This window comes from Pyrgilauda ruficollis, unplaced genomic scaffold, assembly GCF_017590135.1.
Source record: "Pyrgilauda ruficollis isolate IOZ18807 unplaced genomic scaffold, ASM1759013v1 scaffold2, whole genome shotgun sequence".
Classification (NCBI taxonomy): domain Eukaryota; kingdom Metazoa; phylum Chordata; class Aves; order Passeriformes; family Passeridae; genus Pyrgilauda; species Pyrgilauda ruficollis.
Genome location: NW_024519206.1, coordinates 28,738,702 through 28,759,454, shown reverse-complemented (window position 1 = coordinate 28,759,454; position 20,753 = coordinate 28,738,702). Strand labels below are relative to the sequence as shown.

Genomic DNA, 20,753 nt, shown 5'->3' with positions numbered 1-20,753 from the left:
TGATTTAGCAAGAGAAATAGACTTTCTTGAACATATTGTTGTTGTTAAGCATGTTTATGATGATGGCTCTCAAGAAACCCAACAGGGATCAAAGCTCCATTGTAGGAGATTCTGTACAAACACATAACAGGAGACACAACACACACAATATAATGTGGCTGATACAAGCAAAGTAATCACTCTGGTTGTGAGAAATAATACAAAGAAAGGATAAATTCAGAGAAAATAAGGATTTTAAAGAGGTGTGAAACGAAAGAAAATAATATTCCTTGATGAAGACAGTTGAATTTCAGAAATCACACATTGAAAGGGACTTGACAAATTGATTATAAAAAATGAGAAGGCCCAGAAAATCAAAGATGATAAGAAGATGATGATCTTTGTTTTTCTCTGAACAAAATTAATTTTTTTTAAAAAATTGTGTCTCATATACATACATGTTATGAATAAAAACAGCACCATCAAGCACCTTTTGCTTTTTTGAAGAGTAAGGATAAAAAGACAAATTAAAAGCATTTTAAATTTAAATAAAGTCCAATGCTGACTTTAGTAACACATTTTATTTAGATTCAGAAGGTAAACGGAAAAAAATGTTTTGATTCTTTTGTGATGTTTAAGACGGCATTAGTGTGTAATGCATTGCCCATACTATATGATCCATCCTGATTTAACAGATAGTATAGTCTTAACAAACTTATTAGCTGTCTTTTGGGAGCTTCCTATTCAGCCAGTAGGTCTTTTAATTGGGAAAGGTGTTTACAGTAGTATTTTACACAAGGGATTATGTTTGAATGTGGACAGGCAAAATTGATTTATAAGTAAACATTAATCTAATTTGCCATATAGATGAAAGATCACAGTGCACAGCTCAAGCTACACAAATTAAGTTGTTTTTACATTTTCCCTGCCAGTGTAGTATGAAAACATCTCTAATAAGACCAAGAATTTCAATATAAATGCACAGTATATAATTGACTTCCAGATGTCATTGCCCAGAAAACTATTCAGCAAGTCACTCTGAATCTACAGAAAATGATCTCATTCTCTTTGAAAAATGAAGAGGCTATTGCAGAGACAAGCTGCAAATTAACTCAAAACCTTGACCTAGAACTAGTGAGCAGTCTATATAAGATGGGTTGTACTTAAAAGACGGGTCATCTTGTGAACTACAGTCATAGAAGGGATCAATAATCCAGTTCATATGAATCTCAATAGCTCAGCAGGGAAAATGTTAATGAGCACGGAAATTAGAATTATGTGTTACTTTCTCAAGAAATTTTTAATGCACCTAGGCTTTTCATGGGAAATGCATTAACTGATGTGAAAAAGGATTTGAATGCATTCTGTGCCATTAACATTAATAGGTGTTATGCATGCAAGTATCCAAAACATCAGGATGACAGGAGAGTGTCAATCGGATATAAAAGCCTTCTTGTAATGAGAAAATTGTTAGTTCCTCTTGGTAACAAGGCAGCAAAAGAAACTCTTAAAAAGCCTAACAGAATGCTCTCTGAGCACTTCTTAATTGAAATCTGTGACTGAACCGTGACATGACGTCTCTCAAAAAATGATGTAGCCTTCTGTGTCTATGCAGGACTGCCTTAACTATGTAAGAGAAGTTGTGTCAGACAAGGCTTGCAGAGAGCATTTCAGATTCTCTGCACCTTTTTCTACTGTATGTAAAATTTGTGGCTTAAGCACAAATATTCTGTAACAAACATAGAAACGTTTAGATTAAAACTACTCAAGCAAATGAGTTAACTATTTTGATTTCATGCCTCGTTGGTTAAAAGTGTAAAATTAAAAATCTCTAGGCAACTTTTAAACCTCACCACCCCCAAAAAAAACCAATACAAAACAAAAAGCAAAGCAAAACCACAAAAATACATCCCAGAATTGACAAGCAGTTTAGCAGGGAAATGTTTACTCTTTAATCATAAAGTAGCTGTAATTTCTTCTATCACATCGTTATCTAAAAGTTTTCTTTAGTTGTGTCAGCTGGTTTTTCCTAATTCCTTGGATTTTCTTTTTTTTAATCCGTGGAACTTGGGCACAGTAAAAGAATGTGACTTGTAATGCTGACATTTTATCATAAAATTTAGGAACAAATCTAGGAGATCATTTTAAAGATATCTCTATTTCCAGATTACTGGAAATATCAATGTTCCTTAATTGATCATGGAGGCTGCCTACATGATTGTATAGTTCCTACTAATTCTACTGGCATTTAGAGGTAGACTCTGTACAATTTCTGCTGTTCTGCAGGAAAAAGAGGTTGTTATGCAAAATAATCAAAGGATTTATCCTAGTGGTCAAGAAAATATTATTTTTATTCATTTGGTTTTTTGACATGGAAATCCAATATAGGAAGCTGAATCTGCCAGACCAGTTGTATCTTGCTATTATACACATAAGCTGTTCTCTGATGTGATGTCCTTTTAAAAAGTGATGGGTTTGGACATTGGAAAATGAGTGCTAGAACTTGCATATTGATGCCATCCATCAGCTCCAATTGAATATAATTATTTATTTAAAAAATTTACTTAGATCTGTCCTGACACACATTTTCAGACACAAAGTTCCTGTCTTGCTTCCAAATTCTCTAGTTCCCCTCAAGATGAAATGTCAGATGCATTTATACACTATGAATATAGAAATGTGACATAAAAGTCTAAATCAGGAAGTCAGTAATATGGAATTTAAAATTAATGATGCAAAAAAGATGATGACTGACTTCTACTGGGATTTTGAACACTGCTTAGGTAGACCACATCTCTAAACATCTGTGTACCTCTTAAAATGTTGTTCTTTTTTTTTTTTTTTTTTTTTTTTTAATGTACAAATAAATATTAGAGGAATTGCTCTCTTGATTTTAGTAGTAATTTCTGTACTGGATCAGATAAAATTCTTTCTTCCCAAACAGAACAAAAATTGCCACATAATTTCCACCTGTAACAATGCATGAGAAAGCCTAACCACAGGACAGGATCCACTTTGCCACATATTATAGGAATTCTTCAGCAGAGGAAGTTTTCCTGTTATATTTACACTCATGCAGTAATAAGTTAATTCTGGACATAGATTATTATAAAGTACGATTTTTAAGAAAAAGAAAAAAAAAAGCTAATACCCTGCAAATATTAACAAATAGTAATATCCCACCAATTTGGTCTTTTGTTGTGAGAAATTACATGAGAACCAGAGAGAAAAATTTGTGTCCCTAATTCTGGTCTTGTTTACAGGTACATTTTAAAGCCTTGTAGATCAATAGTTGACTGGATCTTTTTTCAATTTCCTGAATAATAATATTTTACAGAGTAGAAACTGCAGCTTCCTTTACAGACAAAATTATTTACTATCCAAAAATATTGGTGTTGTTCATGATCAGCCACTCCAAATTCTTCTGCTTCATGAATTGAAATATTAGCATATGCAGTATCATGTGGTTGAAAGCATAACAGAGAGGCTGACTGTTCAGGTATTATACATCATTATTTTGGAATATCATGTACTGTATTGTTTGGCACATTGATATCAGGGTATTTGGAAATCTGCACTCTTTTTTATGCTGTTCTGTTATAGGTTTCTATGGGGACCACAGACAAGCCCAAGTTTATCTGTGATTAATTTCTTTATCTTTTAACTGGAAATAATAATGCTTTCATCAAAGCTTGAGAGACTACAACTCTTCAGGGCCGACTGCCTGTAATTTTGTGTATGTACAGTACAAAATATAGTGGGGCCACTGCTAGACAAAAACAGAAAAATCAGTAACTATTATAGTAGCAACAATAAAGATAACATTAACAGCACATCTTTAGATGCAGTGTGCATTGATCACAGTAGTCTAGGTTGAGTGAAATCCAGAATACTTTTTAGAGGTAGCTATGAATTTAGTGGAATCTTACCATTTTGTTTTTTCTTTTTTTCATTTTTCTTTTTTTTTTTTCTTTTCTTTTTTGTGTTTTGCTTAGGGAAATTTAAGTTTTTCTTGTGTGGAGCCACACACAGTGCCTGTCTTTTTCAATGCCACCAGTTACCTTGAGGTTCCTGGTCGTCCAAGCCAAGATCTGTTTTCAGTCAGTTTCCTTTTCCGGACCTGGAACCCAAATGGACTTCTTCTCTTCAGCCACTTTGCAGATGACCTTGGGAATGTTGAGATTGACATAAATGAAGGCAAAGTCAGTGTCCATATCAACGTCTCCCAAGTGAAGAAGAACCGGATAGACATCTCATCGGGTAAGTGTGTTGTGGGTTTTTTTAAATTTGATATAATTTTGGTTTGTGTTGTTTTAAATAATGATGTACCTAAAGACTGGAACAATTTTTTTACAAAATTCAAAATTTATATTACAACTATATTAAATCCTTTGCTGTTTCATTGAGTAAGAGGTACAATAATGTTTAAATAGTTGCTAGATTAAAAAAAAATATATATGAATGATTTTATTCTGTCAAGAAATCACCCCTTATCTGTAAGGCAGCATTTCTTCTTTTTTCTTCCTTCCTTCTGTCTTGCAGTTTTCTCTGTGAAAATATTTGGCTTCAAAATGGGTGTGTACTCCCTTTCTAGGTGTAGTCTAATAATTAGACTGTTCCTAATATTTTCCAGTAACTAGGAAATCTCATAAAAAAAGAAATCAATTCATACCATAATTATTTGTATGGATTTTTTATATCTGCATAGCTATCCTCTAAAAACTTAGATTTATTTCAATGCTTTATCGTTATTTTGTTACAACAGGCATTTCAGTGCCTGTGAAATTAATTATGTGTGTGAACATAGAAAAGGAAAATATGACATCTGCCAGGTAAGGCTGCAGAAAGGATGCTGTTGTTGTACAGTAAATATCACAGCAAACTTCTTTTTCCCTTCTTCTGCGGGGAATTAACAGATGTCATGATATTAACCTACTGGGTTTTCTAGAAGTCAAAATGGTCTGCCTTTGGCACAAAGATTTCTGACCATTGTGGTCCTATTGATAAAAAGTTCACAGTTTTTTCATTGTCTTTTTTTAACAGCTGAAAAAGGAGAATTTCACATAGTCAAGTGTGCAGGCTTCTGCATGTATAGGGTATGAATAAACCTATAGGGTATTAGTAGACTCTGCTGGGAGAAATGCAGCCTGGCTATCACAAAATATTAGATTAACTTAAACCACAGCCTCAATGCAAATCTGGTTTGGGTTTCATATCTGCTGCATTTCTGCCTGCCATCTGCAATAGCATATTTTTCCAGGAGCAAGATAATGTCTCTTAGTCTTTCTTCTATATGCTTCTCATAATTTACAAACTTGCTTACATTAGGGGCTTTAATGTCAGTTTTGGAGTTAACCTGGGGACATCAGTACTTCATTCTGGGCCACAGTGTAATGCTGGTTATAGAAACAGTAGCTGTACTGACTGGTAGGACTCGCGTGAGAGCTGTAAGCTGATGTGCAGGTGGCAGAGTCTTGTTCCTTCGCAGCTCTGCAGTTAAGGTGCTTATGTGGAACAGAGTTCTGGTTTGTCTGGTTTTATTTGTCACAATTTCCCTTGAATGCCTTAAAGTTGTATGCACTGACTCAGGGCACTCTAACTTAGCAGGTACAGATTTCAGATAAACAGGAGAGTCTAGCCTCCCAATTTTTCAAATACAGTTGAATTCCCAATTTTCTCACTGGTAGCTGGGCACTGCTGACGTCCTTACCTAACTACTGCTTTATGAAGTGCTTCTTGATAACTAGGAGGGATCAGAGAGTAGGAGAAAATGGTTTTCTTGTTGACTTGACAGAACTTTCATACCTAATTCATGTGAGCATTTCATTTAAAGAGAGAAAGGCAGCTACAGCTTTCTATATTTTGATGACACTTTGCAAAAGTACAAATTAAATAATTATAAATAGAAGTGCAGTGAATGAAGAGATACAATACTCTAAAATGGTCAAATAAAAAGCAGGAATGCAAAACCTTTAACTTCTGTGTAAATACAGTGATCATGAGAGGTTACATAGCATGCTGTGGGAAAACATTTAGATAACAGTTGATTCATTAGAACCATGAAGCAGACATTGCTTTGCATTTAAAATCAGAGAAATGGAGAGCTGCCATCAGGCAGTCTGTTCTTAGCAGTTTTCTTTGTCTCCCTCTCTTCCCTGCTGCCTGTTCAGTTTTTGTCAGGAATCAGTTTTCTATGGTGTTATCAGATCCCAGCTAGAGTCTCATTTCGTGTCATCCTTTGGTCTTCAAAAAGGCACTTAATTGTTCCTTCATTTATTTAACTGCATGTCCTACCTGCTGGAGATTTCACTGCATTCAATTCTTCATTAAATTCTCTGTCTCTTGATCAATTTTATTCATCTTTATTGGCAGGATAAGTCATCCCACTACTTTATTCTTGGAAGATGTAAAAGAAAAATAATGTTGGTATATTATTAAAATGGTCTTGTGTATCTGAAGCTTCTTCACTCATTGTTTGGGGTTCAAAATTATCTTTAGTATGAGACATTGCTTCTGTCTGTCATGCTTTAGCTACATCTCTCATTCTATTGTTACTAGTTGTTTTTTTTTTTTTAAAAAAAAAAAAAAACAAAAACAGTTTATATTTGCATCAGAAGTTTCTAGAAAATTTTCTATAAATCACTTCTTGTTTTGGCAAAATACGTTTTATTTTCATCTTTGGTTAGGTTAGACACTGTTTACCTTGCTGCTCCTTTCATGCCTTCAGTCTCTTTCAAGCCACAACCTTAACTCAACACATCTGATAATTAAATCTATCCCTATTATAAACAATTCATATTTATTTTACATGGGCTGAAAACAATTAGGGATGGTTGTATATATTGTAGCATATAGTACGTACATTTTTGTGTTACAGCTAGAAAACAACTGACTTTTGTGTTGACCTGGCAATCCAGAATTTCATGTTTTAATTGACCTGGCTGTAGGTTGTTTAACAGTCATAAAATGACCAGTCCATGACCTATCCTGGACTTCAGAGAGGTAAATGGTAGAGGCAATAAAGAGATGGTAAAAAAACAGTAATAAATGTTTTGCTGTGTTAGTGAGGTGTATGCTCTAATGTGCATAACAAAATGCTGAGTGTAGCAGAGTATTTTACATTAATATGCACATGAACTTTCAGTTTATATTACATATGAGAAGGACAAAGATGATTAGCCCTTGTAGTTAGACTTACTGCCTGATTTTCTTCCTGAGCAAATTATTTTCTTTTTTTCATCATCTTGCAAATTGTACTTTTAAAACAGGTTTCTAAACAGTAAAAAATGCCTGCCTTGCCCAGCATTCTGTTAAGCATCCATAAGCACTGCTTAGCTGTGAACAGACTGGCAAAGCTCTTGTGCAAAGTCAATAACTTTGATTTTGCTTTTTTCTTACATTAATCTCATTAAAATGCTACCACCATTTGATTGATGAGAGTTATATTAATAAACTTGCTGTTAGTAAGAGGAAAATCAAGCCCACTGAGAGCTGAAATAAAGATTTAATTAGAAGAAATAAGCTACTGACTGTGCAGAATTACACAGGTGAAATACTTAAAGCTTGTGTATAAATCAAGAGTTAAACATCCTATTGACTTTTCCTCTGAAAAGTAAACTTTGATTAATATATTTACAATTGTGAATGCCCCAGCATAGGGATTAATAATAGGAAAGAATCTCAGAAAACAGTCAAGAGATTTATCTTTACTGCTCTGTTTAGTTTTGGACTAAATTCTTGGTTTTGTCCTTATGAGATTCAGGCAAAATTTGTAGAAATTGATGTATTTACACAAGGGATTGATGGAAGTAATGCTGGGCTGACAAGATGGAAGAAAGATGTGATCTTGTTTTTAGAACATTTTGAAAGCAGATTTCCAATATAGTTTTGCATATTAAAGGATTCTGATATTCTGTTGCAGTTTAAAAGTAATTGTTTGAATACATACTAAGAATCTACTCAGTATTTGTAATCTTGCAATTAGAATAAGTTGTTGATGAAGTTTGTATTTATTTATAAGCTTCAACAAGCTAGTGTCTTTCTTGAGCACAGAAAAATAAGCAACTGGAAAATGTCCTACTCCCAAGTGTCTCTTGGCTATAAAAACTTTTTGTGAAACTTTCCCCAAAGCCATATGCAAATCCACTTCATTGCAGGGTTAAGCTACAGCTTGTGTCCCAGTTACCTCCTTTTCTTCCACTTAGTTTTATCTACCTGCTTCAGCAACCTAACCAAAATTCTTTCCTAATGAAACCAAAGTTTTCTGAATCTTTCAACATGGGAAAAAATGGGTAACATTAAAAAACACAGAGAGTATTACTTTGCTCAGAGAAACAATAGTAACTTTCAAAACAACACTCCAGAGGCATCATCTAATGGCTTTACAATGTGTTGCCTCAAATCCCTGTTTCAATATAGAATAGAATATCCTCTGCCTCTTGAGAAAAGGCTGGGTTTCCATGATGTCAGATTCTAAAATAGTATCCTCTGTTTATTTTCTCACTCATCTTTTCACAGGCAGTTTTGACCTTTCATTTCTAAACATTCTCTGCTCTACTTAAATACTAGGTGGTCTAGGAAGTTCCCTTGGACTTTACCCTACTGTACTGATGATAAGTCATTGCAAAAAGGACATAATCTCCTTCAGCCCATAAGAAACAGAGAAATTTTCAGTGTCCAAAATTTCCTGCCTTTTACTTGAATTCATCTGCTTAAAGCTTCTTTTTTCCTCTCCAACTCTATTAGTTAACATCTTGTATTAGCTGCTGCTCAAGAAAAACTGAAGCTGCTGCTTCAGTCCTGTTCTTCCTGTCAAGCATGAACTTATTAAAACTTGGGATATGAATATCTTTTTGTCATATTTATCTGTATTAAATAAATGAATCTTCTCCCTGTGGAATCCCTGGGAAGCTTTCCACCCTTCTGTCTTTCTGCTGGATCTCAAGTCACCTGAATTGCATTTCATTTATACTTTAGACCTTGGGTTAAGATAGCATCCTTCAGGTAATAAAATGTCTGTCTCTGACAGATCTAAAGTGGTACTCTTCCAGTGACAATTCCCTGGGGCACTTTATGTGGGAATCAAGAAGCATTTTTGCCTTGCTGGTTAAATGAAGGCTTAAATAGGGAATGTGTATACACAGAGCACAAGTGCACTTCTGGCGCCAAGATAAAATTTCCCACCAGGTTTTTCTCACATTACTGGTAGTAGATTATACACTGAATGTTATTAAGTGGAGGCAGATACCCCTGAGGAACTTGTCAGCATGATCGAGATGAGAGACAGAAATTCTGTCCATGAAAGTCAGAATGATGACTTAGCATCAGACAAGTCTGAATATTAGAAACTTAGAATGTTCACAGAGAGCCAGATTTGTCCCTCTGTTTCTCTCTGTACATTTTTGGCTATTGACTTTAAGCAGTGAATGCAGCTGCATGAATAGGCATTTGTGAGTTTCAATTTCACAGAACTGGGGTACAGAAATACTTGTAGGAGTTATAGTTATTTTTACAACACATTTTCCCTGTAGTCTGGTTTAGCATCTCCATACTGTAGACTCAAACCAATCAGATCAAGAAATGGAGTTCCTGATTACAGGCTTTCTTTGTCTAAGAAAACTGATGAGTTTAGTTCAGGAGTTTGTGAATTCTACTTCATCAGTCACTGATTTTCACTGGAGAGTTGCCTAAAAAAGCACAAACTATGCATTCTAAAGCATAGATGGTACCTTTTTCAGATATTTCCCTGAGAACAGTGGAACTCTCTATTGGTTACACTGACACTTTGCAAGGATGGAGGAATCCAAGAATCAATAAACTAGGATGTTGTCCTTGATAAGCTTTCTCAACTTATACAGGAGACTGAAGTCCAGTTCACTTGTTTTGGTCTCATTTCCTCTGGGCTGTTGAACAGAGTTAGATGGGAGCTTTGCTGATCACTATTTTAGAATGAAAGATGAGATAAGGCTTTTTACAACTACTATTTGAACACTCAGTGTGTTGCACTGAATTTCTTTCAGGACAAAAACCCTGAAATAATCAGTGGTTAAATGATAATCCTAATTTACTTTACTATTTATGCTAGAAGGAGCATAATTTATGTGAGCAGATCTGAACAGAACTAGCTGGAAACATACCCTTCTAATTATTTTTTAATTCGGTAAGTTTGACAGCAAGTGGACTCAATTTTTGTTGCTTTCCATGTTGCCTTTTCTTATCTCTCTTATCTTTATCTTTCTGCATCAGTTATTGCTAGTCTGGTTCTAGTCAAGTGTGTAAAAATTTTGGTTTTGACTTTGATGAATGGAAGACAAGTCCCTGAGCTCTGAATCCTACAGAGGTGCCCAATATTTTGCAGCTACCTTAAGAACATAGATTTTTTACTTTGGTGGATTCTCTGTTTGCATATTTTTGATGAATGCAAAAGAGCATGAAAAGACTTGTCTCTAAAGATTGGTTTATCAAGCCAAGGATGCTTATGTAAAACCAGCATTACCTATTGGATCAGAAAGATGGTGTTGTTGTAACAGACGTTATAAAATATATACTTATGTTTGCATTTTAAACTCTTCCAGGATTTACATGTACCGATTGAAGTGAATATGTAGAAGTTTTTTTTTTTTTCCATTATTACTTTCCTTTTTGATTATAATAATGAAATAAGCAAAAGGATACAATAGAGAGTAGAGCTATAGTTATATTTGTTGGGTTTATGCACAACCCAACATTAGTATTCCCAGGACACCACAACATATTCATATAATATAAAGGGAAATTGAAGGAATGTTTTCTAATATCAGAAAGACTGCATATCCAAAATATTATATTCTTTCCCCCAATATGCTTGTTTGCCATCTCTGCTTCTTGTTCCATACAGGTGGTTCTGGGAGAAAGCCCATTTCCAGGATTCCCACACCTATGTTGACCAAGGTCTGTCATAGATAGCAACATGATGGCAACCACACAATAAAGTTAGCCAGGTCTTTCAGCAATGACACAAATATCTTCCTGCACAATTTAAACTTCCTAATTGTGGAAAAACATGGATTGCTGTTAATGACAGGTTGTAAAGGTTCCTGTAAACTTTTCTGTAGGTTAGTATTACTGGAGAAATGTGATTGGACTCCGTGCTGTCTTAGCTCTTCAGTTTACCTTGTAGCAGACTTAATTTCTACTGCAAACAAGTGAGAAAAAGTACTGAATCAATTTGAAGTGTGTTTTTCACTTTGCTTCTATTTGAGACAGAAGTAGTTGACTAAGCCCATCTCGTGATAACCCAGCATGTGATTAACCATTTCTAATAACTCAAAGATATACTGCTACTGCCTATTTAGTTTGGTAGCTATGGTGTTCTGTAAATGGCTATGAGTAAGTGGAGTAGCAGAAGGTAAAAGTAACGCAGTCACTTTTAATCAATAGTAGAAGTCACAGTCACTGTACATATGCCTATGTACCATTGCGCATATAGGCATGCCAGAGAGTTTACTCAGCTAATTTGCCAAATACGATGAGCAGGAAGTTCACAGATCACTATTTGGTAAAAAAGGTAAAACCATTTGAATGGATTCAGGAGACCCATGGTGCTCCTTGTTTCATCTCAAGGTCCTGTTGCTATAACTGTCCCCTTTGCACACAGGCTGCATCGTTTCTAGGATATCATCTTCCTACAGGATCAATAGTTTCTCCACAATCAACACTGAGATCCAGGAATAGTTCAGTAGTTAGACTGTTCTGGAGTCCATTACAACACACAGTATGGACAAAACAGTTCTTACTCTGCCAGCCTGGCTTGCCCTCCACATCTCTGCAAGAGTTTCTTCTCTTATAGATTCTTATGCCCCTTCCTTCCACCTCTACTGGCCCTCTTCCTTCTGCACACACAACATATTCTAGATGTAATTGCTTAAAAAGTGCAATCAGTCACAGACTATGAGATAACCTTATTATTATCCACCACTTTATGAAAATAAGCCCATTTTAGAGTCATAATATTCCCAAGATGTCTGAGACCCAAAGAAGGACATGCAGGGTCTGGGGGAGAGCCAAGCTGTTGGGACAAGGCTGCTGTAGCTGTGGCCATGCAATGCTAATGACATGACAGGCAGGAGCTGTCAGTGTTGCACAGGGCTTACGCAGTGTGGACATCTGGATGAACAGGGAGAAGCCCCAGAGCAGGGATACTGGTCCAGAGACACCTCCACGTGCTGTATAGTGGAGTGTGGAGTCAGAATTGGATCATTCCTTGGGCCTGGCTACAAAGATGGTAGAGACATATCCTGCCTTGTTTCAGAAGCAAGAAATTGCATCAGAGAGGGTGAAGAATAAGAGGTGGCTTACAGATGTAGAAACAAAGGGAAAGTTCTCAGATTTGGAAAAATGGTCTGCCATCATCACCTCATTTACTCAAAGTTTGTTGTTTTATAAAAATGTTTGGTGGGCATAAAACCTAGACGATGGAGAAAACCAATTGTTATGGTTTAAAAAAAAAGATAGGGGAGAAGAAAAAATACTGGAGACTGTCTCGGGTTAGAACATAGGATGTTCCGTTTCTGTAAACTTAGAAAAATGTTTACAGACAGATTGGGAGATCAAAGGTCTTGAACATATAGTATGTAACAGTGTTTCAAAAAAATGGTACAGAATCTTCAAGCAACGTGTACAACACTGTGGTGTGAAGTTATCAACTATGTAAATTAAACCAGCCAGTGCCCTTTTCACCTTTTTGTCTTATCCAAATGCAAGGGAAAGAAAGGAGAATTTTCTTTACTTTTAAAGTCAGCATTTGCAGCATTTGCACTTTGAGTAAAACCAGGAATAATAGTCTTTCTAGAGAAAATGTCCTTGCAAGTAATTTGAGTTTTTTGAAAATTTTAATTTTTAATCTTATTTATCACTAATCCTCAGCTAGGTGTTCCACAACATCTCTAGCTTATTACTTACAAGAAAATAATTAAAATGCATTGTAATATTAAACACAATTCTTTTTCAGGGGGAAACATGACCTAATTACAGGCACAGAACTTTAATTTATGTGCTGGGAACTGACACTCAATATCTTCTTTTTCATTGCTATTCAGGAACCTGGAAAATAGATTATTATCTGTGACAGGTTTCTGGCAGTCCCTCTTGGTTTGACAGTGTTATTTTAGAGAGAAGAGAAAGTCACTTTTGTATATAATGAAAGGAAAAGTTGTCAAGCATTCATACATATTTTATGCTGCATAAAACTTAAGTGCTAGAGGAAAGATTCTGTTTTCAGTCATGCCATTGTAAATTCATGTTGCTTCTGCTGACCTCCAGGCTTGCTTCAATGACACAGAATGGCATCTAGCCCAATGGATTAATTCCATTTTTTACACAAGCAATGCAGCTCTTGTAAGTCAGCTGGGCCCTTAGTGGGTTTTTTTGGTTAGCACAGTCATGCATAATTATGATGTGTATTTTGGCATTTTGGCATTTTCTACTGACATTGACAAAACTAAAAGAAATTTCTATCAAAGTACTTTCTTGAAATGGCATCAGGCATAGTCTGTATTGTCTATTTTTTTTGATGGAAGCGGTAACTCTGCTGCAAAAATTGACTCGGAGAGAAAAACATTTTCTGGTTGTAGGTTGCTAGCTCTGCCTTTAGTCTGTTCTTGTAAAAGATGGTGAGTCCCTTCAGGCATTTTCACACGTTGTTTGTTTTCATTTCCAAATGTTGCTGAAGCAGCATCACATGAGCACTGAGGTGAAACAGAGCAACCAAAGTAGTTTGGTTTCTGTAAGCTGAATGGAACATGATATTGTCTTTAAAAAGCTTACTCATTAAGTTTATATATTTGATAGGGAGGAAAAGAATCTCAATTCTCTTACTGTGAGGCAGCTACTGTAAAATACACAGTCTATTTTAGCAGTAACCAGTGTCCACACAGACACTGTTTCACCGAGGAGAAAAGCAAAGTTCTACACATATCTTTTGCAGAGTATTTCCTTACTAAAGAAATACATGTTTAGAATCATGACTTCACCTATGCTTTTTCCAAGAAATGTATGAATGTACAATGAATTTGAGGGATTCATTGTTTTAAAATACAAAAATAATTTTGGTTTCTTTTTGTAGATTCAAAATTGTGGAACATGTGGAGCATGCTCTCAAGTATAAGGGTTTCATTGGTTGACCTTTTGTAGCTTTTCCAACAGCTCATTTTCATAATTAGCACATACATTAAAACAAACTGCCAAGTGGAATCAACTTTTCCAGAGCACTAGCAAGAGAATATTACATTCTTAACATTCTGGTGTTTGTACTTAGATAATTACTTGTGAAAATGGTAATACCACTTGCCATGTCTCTTCGTTCTGGAATTTGCAACAAAGGGCTGATATTCTTGGCTGTACTGAATCTGGGAAAGAATAATGTGGTACAGAGCAATCTTTGGGAGGCTTGGGCAGGTTTCACTAGCATTGGAAACAAGCGATGGTTCATCAAATTTGCTGATTCATAAAGACTTGTAGTATACTAAACAAGAATATCTGGTCCCAGGCGAATTACCTTCATCTTCTAAAGCATCTTTCAAAGGCACAGAACAACACAGCTCTGCCTTTTTTACCTTCCCAGGTGCCTGTGAAACATATGTGCATATATATGTGTATTCATAGTGAGAGAGAGAGAGAGAGAGAGATGATGTTTTATTGGCAGCCCCTGTGAAAAAAAGCAAACAAAACAAAAAAAAAAAAAATAACCCACAAAAAATTAGTAGAACGTTTAATTTTTCTTTGGCAGGATGGCCCTGAGTTACATTTCTTTTGAATAAACTTGGAGCACTAAGAATGCACTTACCTCTTCTACCTTTTTCTTTTCCTTTCTAGCTTTGAGCAGTGCAGTATGAAGTGTTCTTTTCTGATTTTGTTTGCAGAAAAATGCTGTTATGAATGTGACATTTGTTTCATCTTTCTTTTAATATAATATTTCCTTCAGCAGGCTGTTATCTTTGGGAAACTTTTTTCTTAGCTTCCTAAGTGTGACATTTTAGAGTTCCATTTCTTACTGCAAGGATTATAACAACATTATGTTAATACTATTAGCTAATTTTGCTACCCATAATAAATAATTATGGTACTAGAGGCATTATAGTCCAGCCTGTTCCATGTACCATTCAGCTGGATTAGCATTTTGAGTGTTATTTCTTCCCCATGTCAGGAATCTCTGATCAGTGTTACAGGTTATTAGTTTCCACAAGGCTATTTTCTAATTAGAACAAGGGTTTCTGCATTTAAATAATGACAAAAAACCCATACAGAAGCAGTAAATATCTGAAATATGACTATACAACAAGAAAAATCCATTTACATCACCCTAAGCAGACACTGCTCTCACCAGTTGCTCCAGGTGCTCTGCAGCTGGATACAACATCTTAAGTTCTTTTGTGGCAGAAAGACTGAGTGTCCATTACATTTTTTGAAGGGTTCATCAGGCATTTTCAGTATTAGGTCTCCCTGCCATTCCTATCATCATGAATCAGAGCCAATGCAAACAGGATTTTTTCTTAAGTGGTGAGCCATTTAACAGTCATATGATAGGGGAATGTAGCAGGCTCTGGAAAAATTTGGGTTTTCCCAAGCAGGATTTTTTCCCAAGATTTTCGTGTCTTGCTTTGCGCTACTGGTATTCCATAATTTTTTCAAAGAGTGAGCAGAAAAGGGTTCAAAGAAATGTTAGATGTATCATATAACTGTACACTGGGGCAGATAGAGGTTGGGAGAGGACCTAAGTCAATAAGTCAATGCTGGATACAGATTTTTGGCAAACATGCTTATATATATATAAACGATATTATATTTTTATGTCTTATATTGGTAGCTCTGCAAGAAGTTAGAAAGAAATGTGCCACTTTACTACTTCCTGGTGTTACTGATTCTTTATGGAATCTTTTGTTCTGCTTTAGTTTGTTAACACAGATGTACTACTTATGCCTCAGTTACTACAGCATCCTTAGAAGTTTCCTGGCATACGGTGTTAAATTCCCATTGAAAAATATGCAGAGAAAATAAGCTTTGCTAATGTACAGGCATTTGCCAAGTGCAAACAAATTAAGAATATAGCTTAGCTATTTTTACCTTTAAGAAAGTGCTATTTTTATGGAAACAGTCTGAGGTCCAATATGGTGTCCTCAGAACATGTTCTCAGAATAATTTCAGCATCAACATTGAACATAAATGTACAAGTGGGAAAAAGAATTATACAGTTCTAAGTAAAGGTAATAGTAGTGGATTTTTTTCTTTTTTTTTTCCCCTTTTTTTCTTTTCAAAAAACTGTTATATTAAACATGCAGCTCTGTAATTTGTTCCTTAAAGTAAATTCAAATTCTACAGAACTTTTTAAACCATAAGGATATATCCTCATCAAATTCTAATGAAAGACAATTTTAAAAATCTTGCAAGAATTCAGTAATATTTTGGAAATCTCTTTTAAATGATAAACAGAATAACATTCAGCACTGATATTGCTTTTATATTAATAGTATACTTAATAGCTCTTTCTTGTATCATATTTTACATGCACAAGAGGAACATTTCCTTTCATTTTAATTATCTATGGAAAAGACATTTGTATGTTCAGTTATGTCACCCAAGTGTTGCTAAGTAGAATTATTTTTAATACTATTAATAGTTTCTGTGAAATTGATTTTCATTTATTAAAAAAAAAGGATATGCGTTGTCATAGAAGTGATGAGCAAACTGTAGTAGGTGTAAAATAAAAACATACCCTTGCATTATTCATAATTTAAAATAAATTGTATTCTTAAATAGCATTCTTAATTTTCTGGGTATCACTGACGTCCCTATAACAGAGGTGAGTAGATAGAAAGCATCATATTCAATAGCTAGGGTTTAGTTTGGATCAGAACTTGCAACTCAAATCTGGTTTTGTCATTCGTTAAGTTTAGCCGGGAATTTAAATATCCATAATAGTAAGCAAACATGAAAATTTATTGACTTGAATTTCTGATTACACTGATACCCTGAACTAGCAATGGGGTATGAAACATGGCAGTAGATCAGTTTTTTGACCATTGTATGTAATGGTTCATACACTTAGCATACAGAAGCCCAAAATAACATATTGTCTCCACTCAAAACCAGTACAGTCTCATAGGAAAAGTGGTATTATGTTATTTTGAGTTGAGATCTTTGATAGATGCCATGTATCCTCAGTTCACACTGGAAACAGTAGAAATTTGTGCTTTGTAGTTAAGAGCCCAGAAAGGCTTCGATGCTGACACTTCCAGTCCTGAAGTCAAATTCGGTCAAAATCTCAGGCCAAATTAAATCCAATGAGAATTTGAATCTTGCTGCTTCTGGGAAAGGGTCTGCCATACACCTTTTTTTGAAAACCCAGTCATTTGAAAGTTACTCTTCAGATTATCTAAGCACAGCAGCAAAAGGTCCAGGAATGTGCAAGGTCCTTTCCTCCGAGTATTCAGAGAAGCTCACACCATGTCACTGATGCCTGTCTGGTGCTTGTCAGCACTGTCAGAACTCACTGCCTGCCTCTGGAAGTTCTATTTTCAGTTCATTCCATATTCATTTAATGCAAAAGGCAGGTGAGGAGGAGTGACAACGGGAATCAGAAAGCCCTTCTCCAGAATCTTACTTGTTATCATTTGATCCTTTGAGATTTAGCCTGTCAACTTAAAAACCTTATTTCACAGTATTTGAAGTTTTTGCATTGCAAAGATCTGGTTGGGGGTATAAAATTTGACTAATATCTGCAGTGCCATTCTCTATAGAATCTGATTATTTTTATTATATAAGTTAATTTGGAACTCTAAGTACTGCTACCTCAAGAAGGAATGTAGTATATATTTTTTTCCACATGTAAATTAGTGATATTCAGTAGAAAAAGATGTACATGCTCAGACTGGTTGAGTCTTATGAAAGTTTCTGTAGCCAAGCAGCAAAAATAGAAGCTGTTATTCATTTCAGATTAAACAGGAGTCAGGAGTTAAAATATTTTGGTTTTTTATTTAAAGTGTTGCAGATTTGTTAAACTGGTTTTTTTTTTTTTTTTGTTTGTTTGGTTTTGTTTTTTTTTTTTTTTTTTTTTTTTTTTTTTTTTTTTTGTTTTTTTTTTTTTTTTTTTTTGTTTTTTTTTTTTGTTTGTTTGTTTTTTGTGCCACGGATTTTCTCAATAAGACATTTTAAAAGGTTGTCACTGCCCAGGGTAGATGACTAGTAGATGAAATCTAGCAGAGTTCTACCACCTATACTCTTGAGAGACTGTCTGAAAGGTTACAAGGAAAGGCCACATGTCACTCATTCTCATGTGTCAGGACTCTCACCTGTCCCACTCTGAAAAGGAGGGGAGCAGTATTTTAGGACTTGCAGGAAAAGATGTCATTGGCACTAAACTGTCAAGCCTGCAAGGGCCATTGAGGATATTATAAAGAAAAAAATTTGCTGGAATAATTCTCTTGGTTTCAATAGATATAAATGTTCTTATGTTAAAAAACTGCCATTTTCCCTTCATTCCCAATCTGTTCAAGCCCTCTGACTGTCACTTCTTCATGAGGGCACCCAGGCATGTACATGGACACAGTCCTTACCATGGGCACCACGCTTATTTTAAAATCAATATCAAAGTAAGCAGGGTCCCTTGATACCTTTCCTTGCCATTCAAGCTCCTGAAACACATGGTGCAGAAGAATTGCAGCTCTGCAGAAGGTTTATAACAATCTGTTCAGTCTTTACCTCTTTTCCTTTCTCCTCTTATTTGAGGCAAGGGAAAAAAAATACAGCTCAGAGATCTGGCAATTTTATTCCTTATGGCTCAATGAACGGAGACTTCAAATTCTGTTGTACCGATAAAATTACTGTGGGAATAATGCCTGATACAGCATCCTACTTAGAAATGGGACATGGTTCTGGGTAAGTGTTTAGCTCATCCTTATATGTTTCAGGATTGGCAAAATATTTTGTGCTGTCGAAGAACATTAAAAAAATGTGCTGACTTGGTTGGTTTTGATGTTTTTTTAAATTAGGAATGACCTTAATCAAATTTTAATGTTGTAAAAGCAAACATTAAGAAGTCGTTTTCTCATTGAAAATATGCTGAGTTACATTTCTTGTCCCATGCCACCATAATCAGTCTTTAAAATTATTTTTAGAGTAGTAACTATGACGGAAAAAACCACGTACCATATGCATAATGTAGCCAAATCTGATGGGTTTTACTATATATATCTCCTCAAGCAGACAGAATATTTTTGGGGTTTTACTAGAATTTGTCCCTTATAATCAAATATTTAGTATAAATAAATAAATTAAACAGAGAGGTTCATCATTATTACTTCTCATTATGAGAAACATACTACACTTGGAAAAATAATCCTAAGAGAATAATTAATTTGCTGTTCACAAACTGATCATTGTTATATATGATTGTGTTGTAATTAACTAATATATCAAAAAGCACTAGCATAATCAAATGCTTCTTATTTTGAGATGCAGACTCTTTCAATGTACAAACATGCAGACAGATGGGAAATACATCAACTGAAAACCTATCTTATGAATGTGAATATCTGAAAAAAGTTTCAGATTTTAGAGGGTTTTAACGAAATATTTATTGTTTAGAATATTTTTCTGCATTTCTACTTCATCCATCATCTGAAGCCTGACATAGTGTCATTCTTCTGAGTCAGTTTGGCAACAAATCAGGAAAACCCAAGTGATTACTCAAGCAAAACACATGCAGAAGGTGGGGGGAATATGAAAGGAGCCAAACCAAAGTCTAATAAATTGTGTTTAAAACTTCAGCTCTCTCCTAGTTAGGTTGTGAAGGTACTGGATGAATTTATCCACAAGCTGGCAGCCCTTCAGGCTCAATATTCCAGCTGCCTATGTGGTAAGGAGAGTGTCTAGACTCTCAGAATTTTTATGAAGCTGACAGGAAGGAAAAGTCACAGAATGTTTCTGTGCAAACCTCATGAATGTGAAGACATTAAGAGAATACATTCTCCGATGATAAAAGTCTGTGCCTGAGCACGCTAAGCATCCTATGAAACAATATTAAGAGAAGTAGCAGAAAAAGATAAGTTTTAAAAATTCATGAGCCTATTCCTTGCACACTGTAAAACGGCCTTTTAGGTTGAAAATGGTTTTAAGACTTTTCATGTTCTTTGAGCTTCTGAGAACTCAACAGTGTACCACAATTTTTTTTCAGTGTATTTTGTTTTAGTAGTGGCTGAGATCCTCTTGTAATCACTTTTCTCCAGAAATTTTCTCCTTCAGTAAAGCCTAAGATACTTTAAGGTGTGATAAAAGCACAAGTTAGTGGCATGAATTCCTGTCTGTTTTGAGAGCTGGGAAGAATAAGCACTACCTGTCTCTGCTGCTAAGTTTCCAGAGAAACCTACCTTTTCCACTGCTGGTTCCTTATTCTTCAAAAGGAAAAGCAAATGACAAGAAGCTTATGCCTCAGAAAGCACGAAGAGAAGGATCGTTCAGGCAACTAGCTGTGGGTAGCAGAGGCCAGATAATGTAGCCAGCCACTTCCAGCATTCTGCAAGAGCTGTGTATTACAGACCTAAGATATCAGGAGGGAGTTTCTTTTGGAAGGCACAGCTGAAAGGAAGCCTATTTCCTTCAGCAGCAGGGAACAGCATAAAAAATGTTTGTGGAGAGCAGTGCAGGAAGATGGAATAAGGAGAATCAGAGTATCTCTGCACAGATAAGAGTGAAGCTGTGTGTTCTTACAAATAGGCTGAGGTGAAATGTTTTATTTCTGTTTG

At 35.3% G+C, this 20,753-nt stretch overlaps 1 protein-coding gene across 1 annotated transcript in view; it reads left to right on the top strand.

Annotated features, from left to right (window-relative positions):
• Positions 1-20,753, top strand: part of CNTNAP2 (contactin associated protein 2) — a 1,012,072-nt gene that overhangs the window by 493,941 nt on the left and 497,378 nt on the right. Inside the window, exon 8 of the mRNA XM_041466404.1 lies at positions 3,975-4,239. Within this exon, the coding sequence (XP_041322338.1) occupies positions 3,975-4,239 (265 nt within the window). The remainder of the gene's footprint in view (positions 1-3,974; positions 4,240-20,753) is intronic.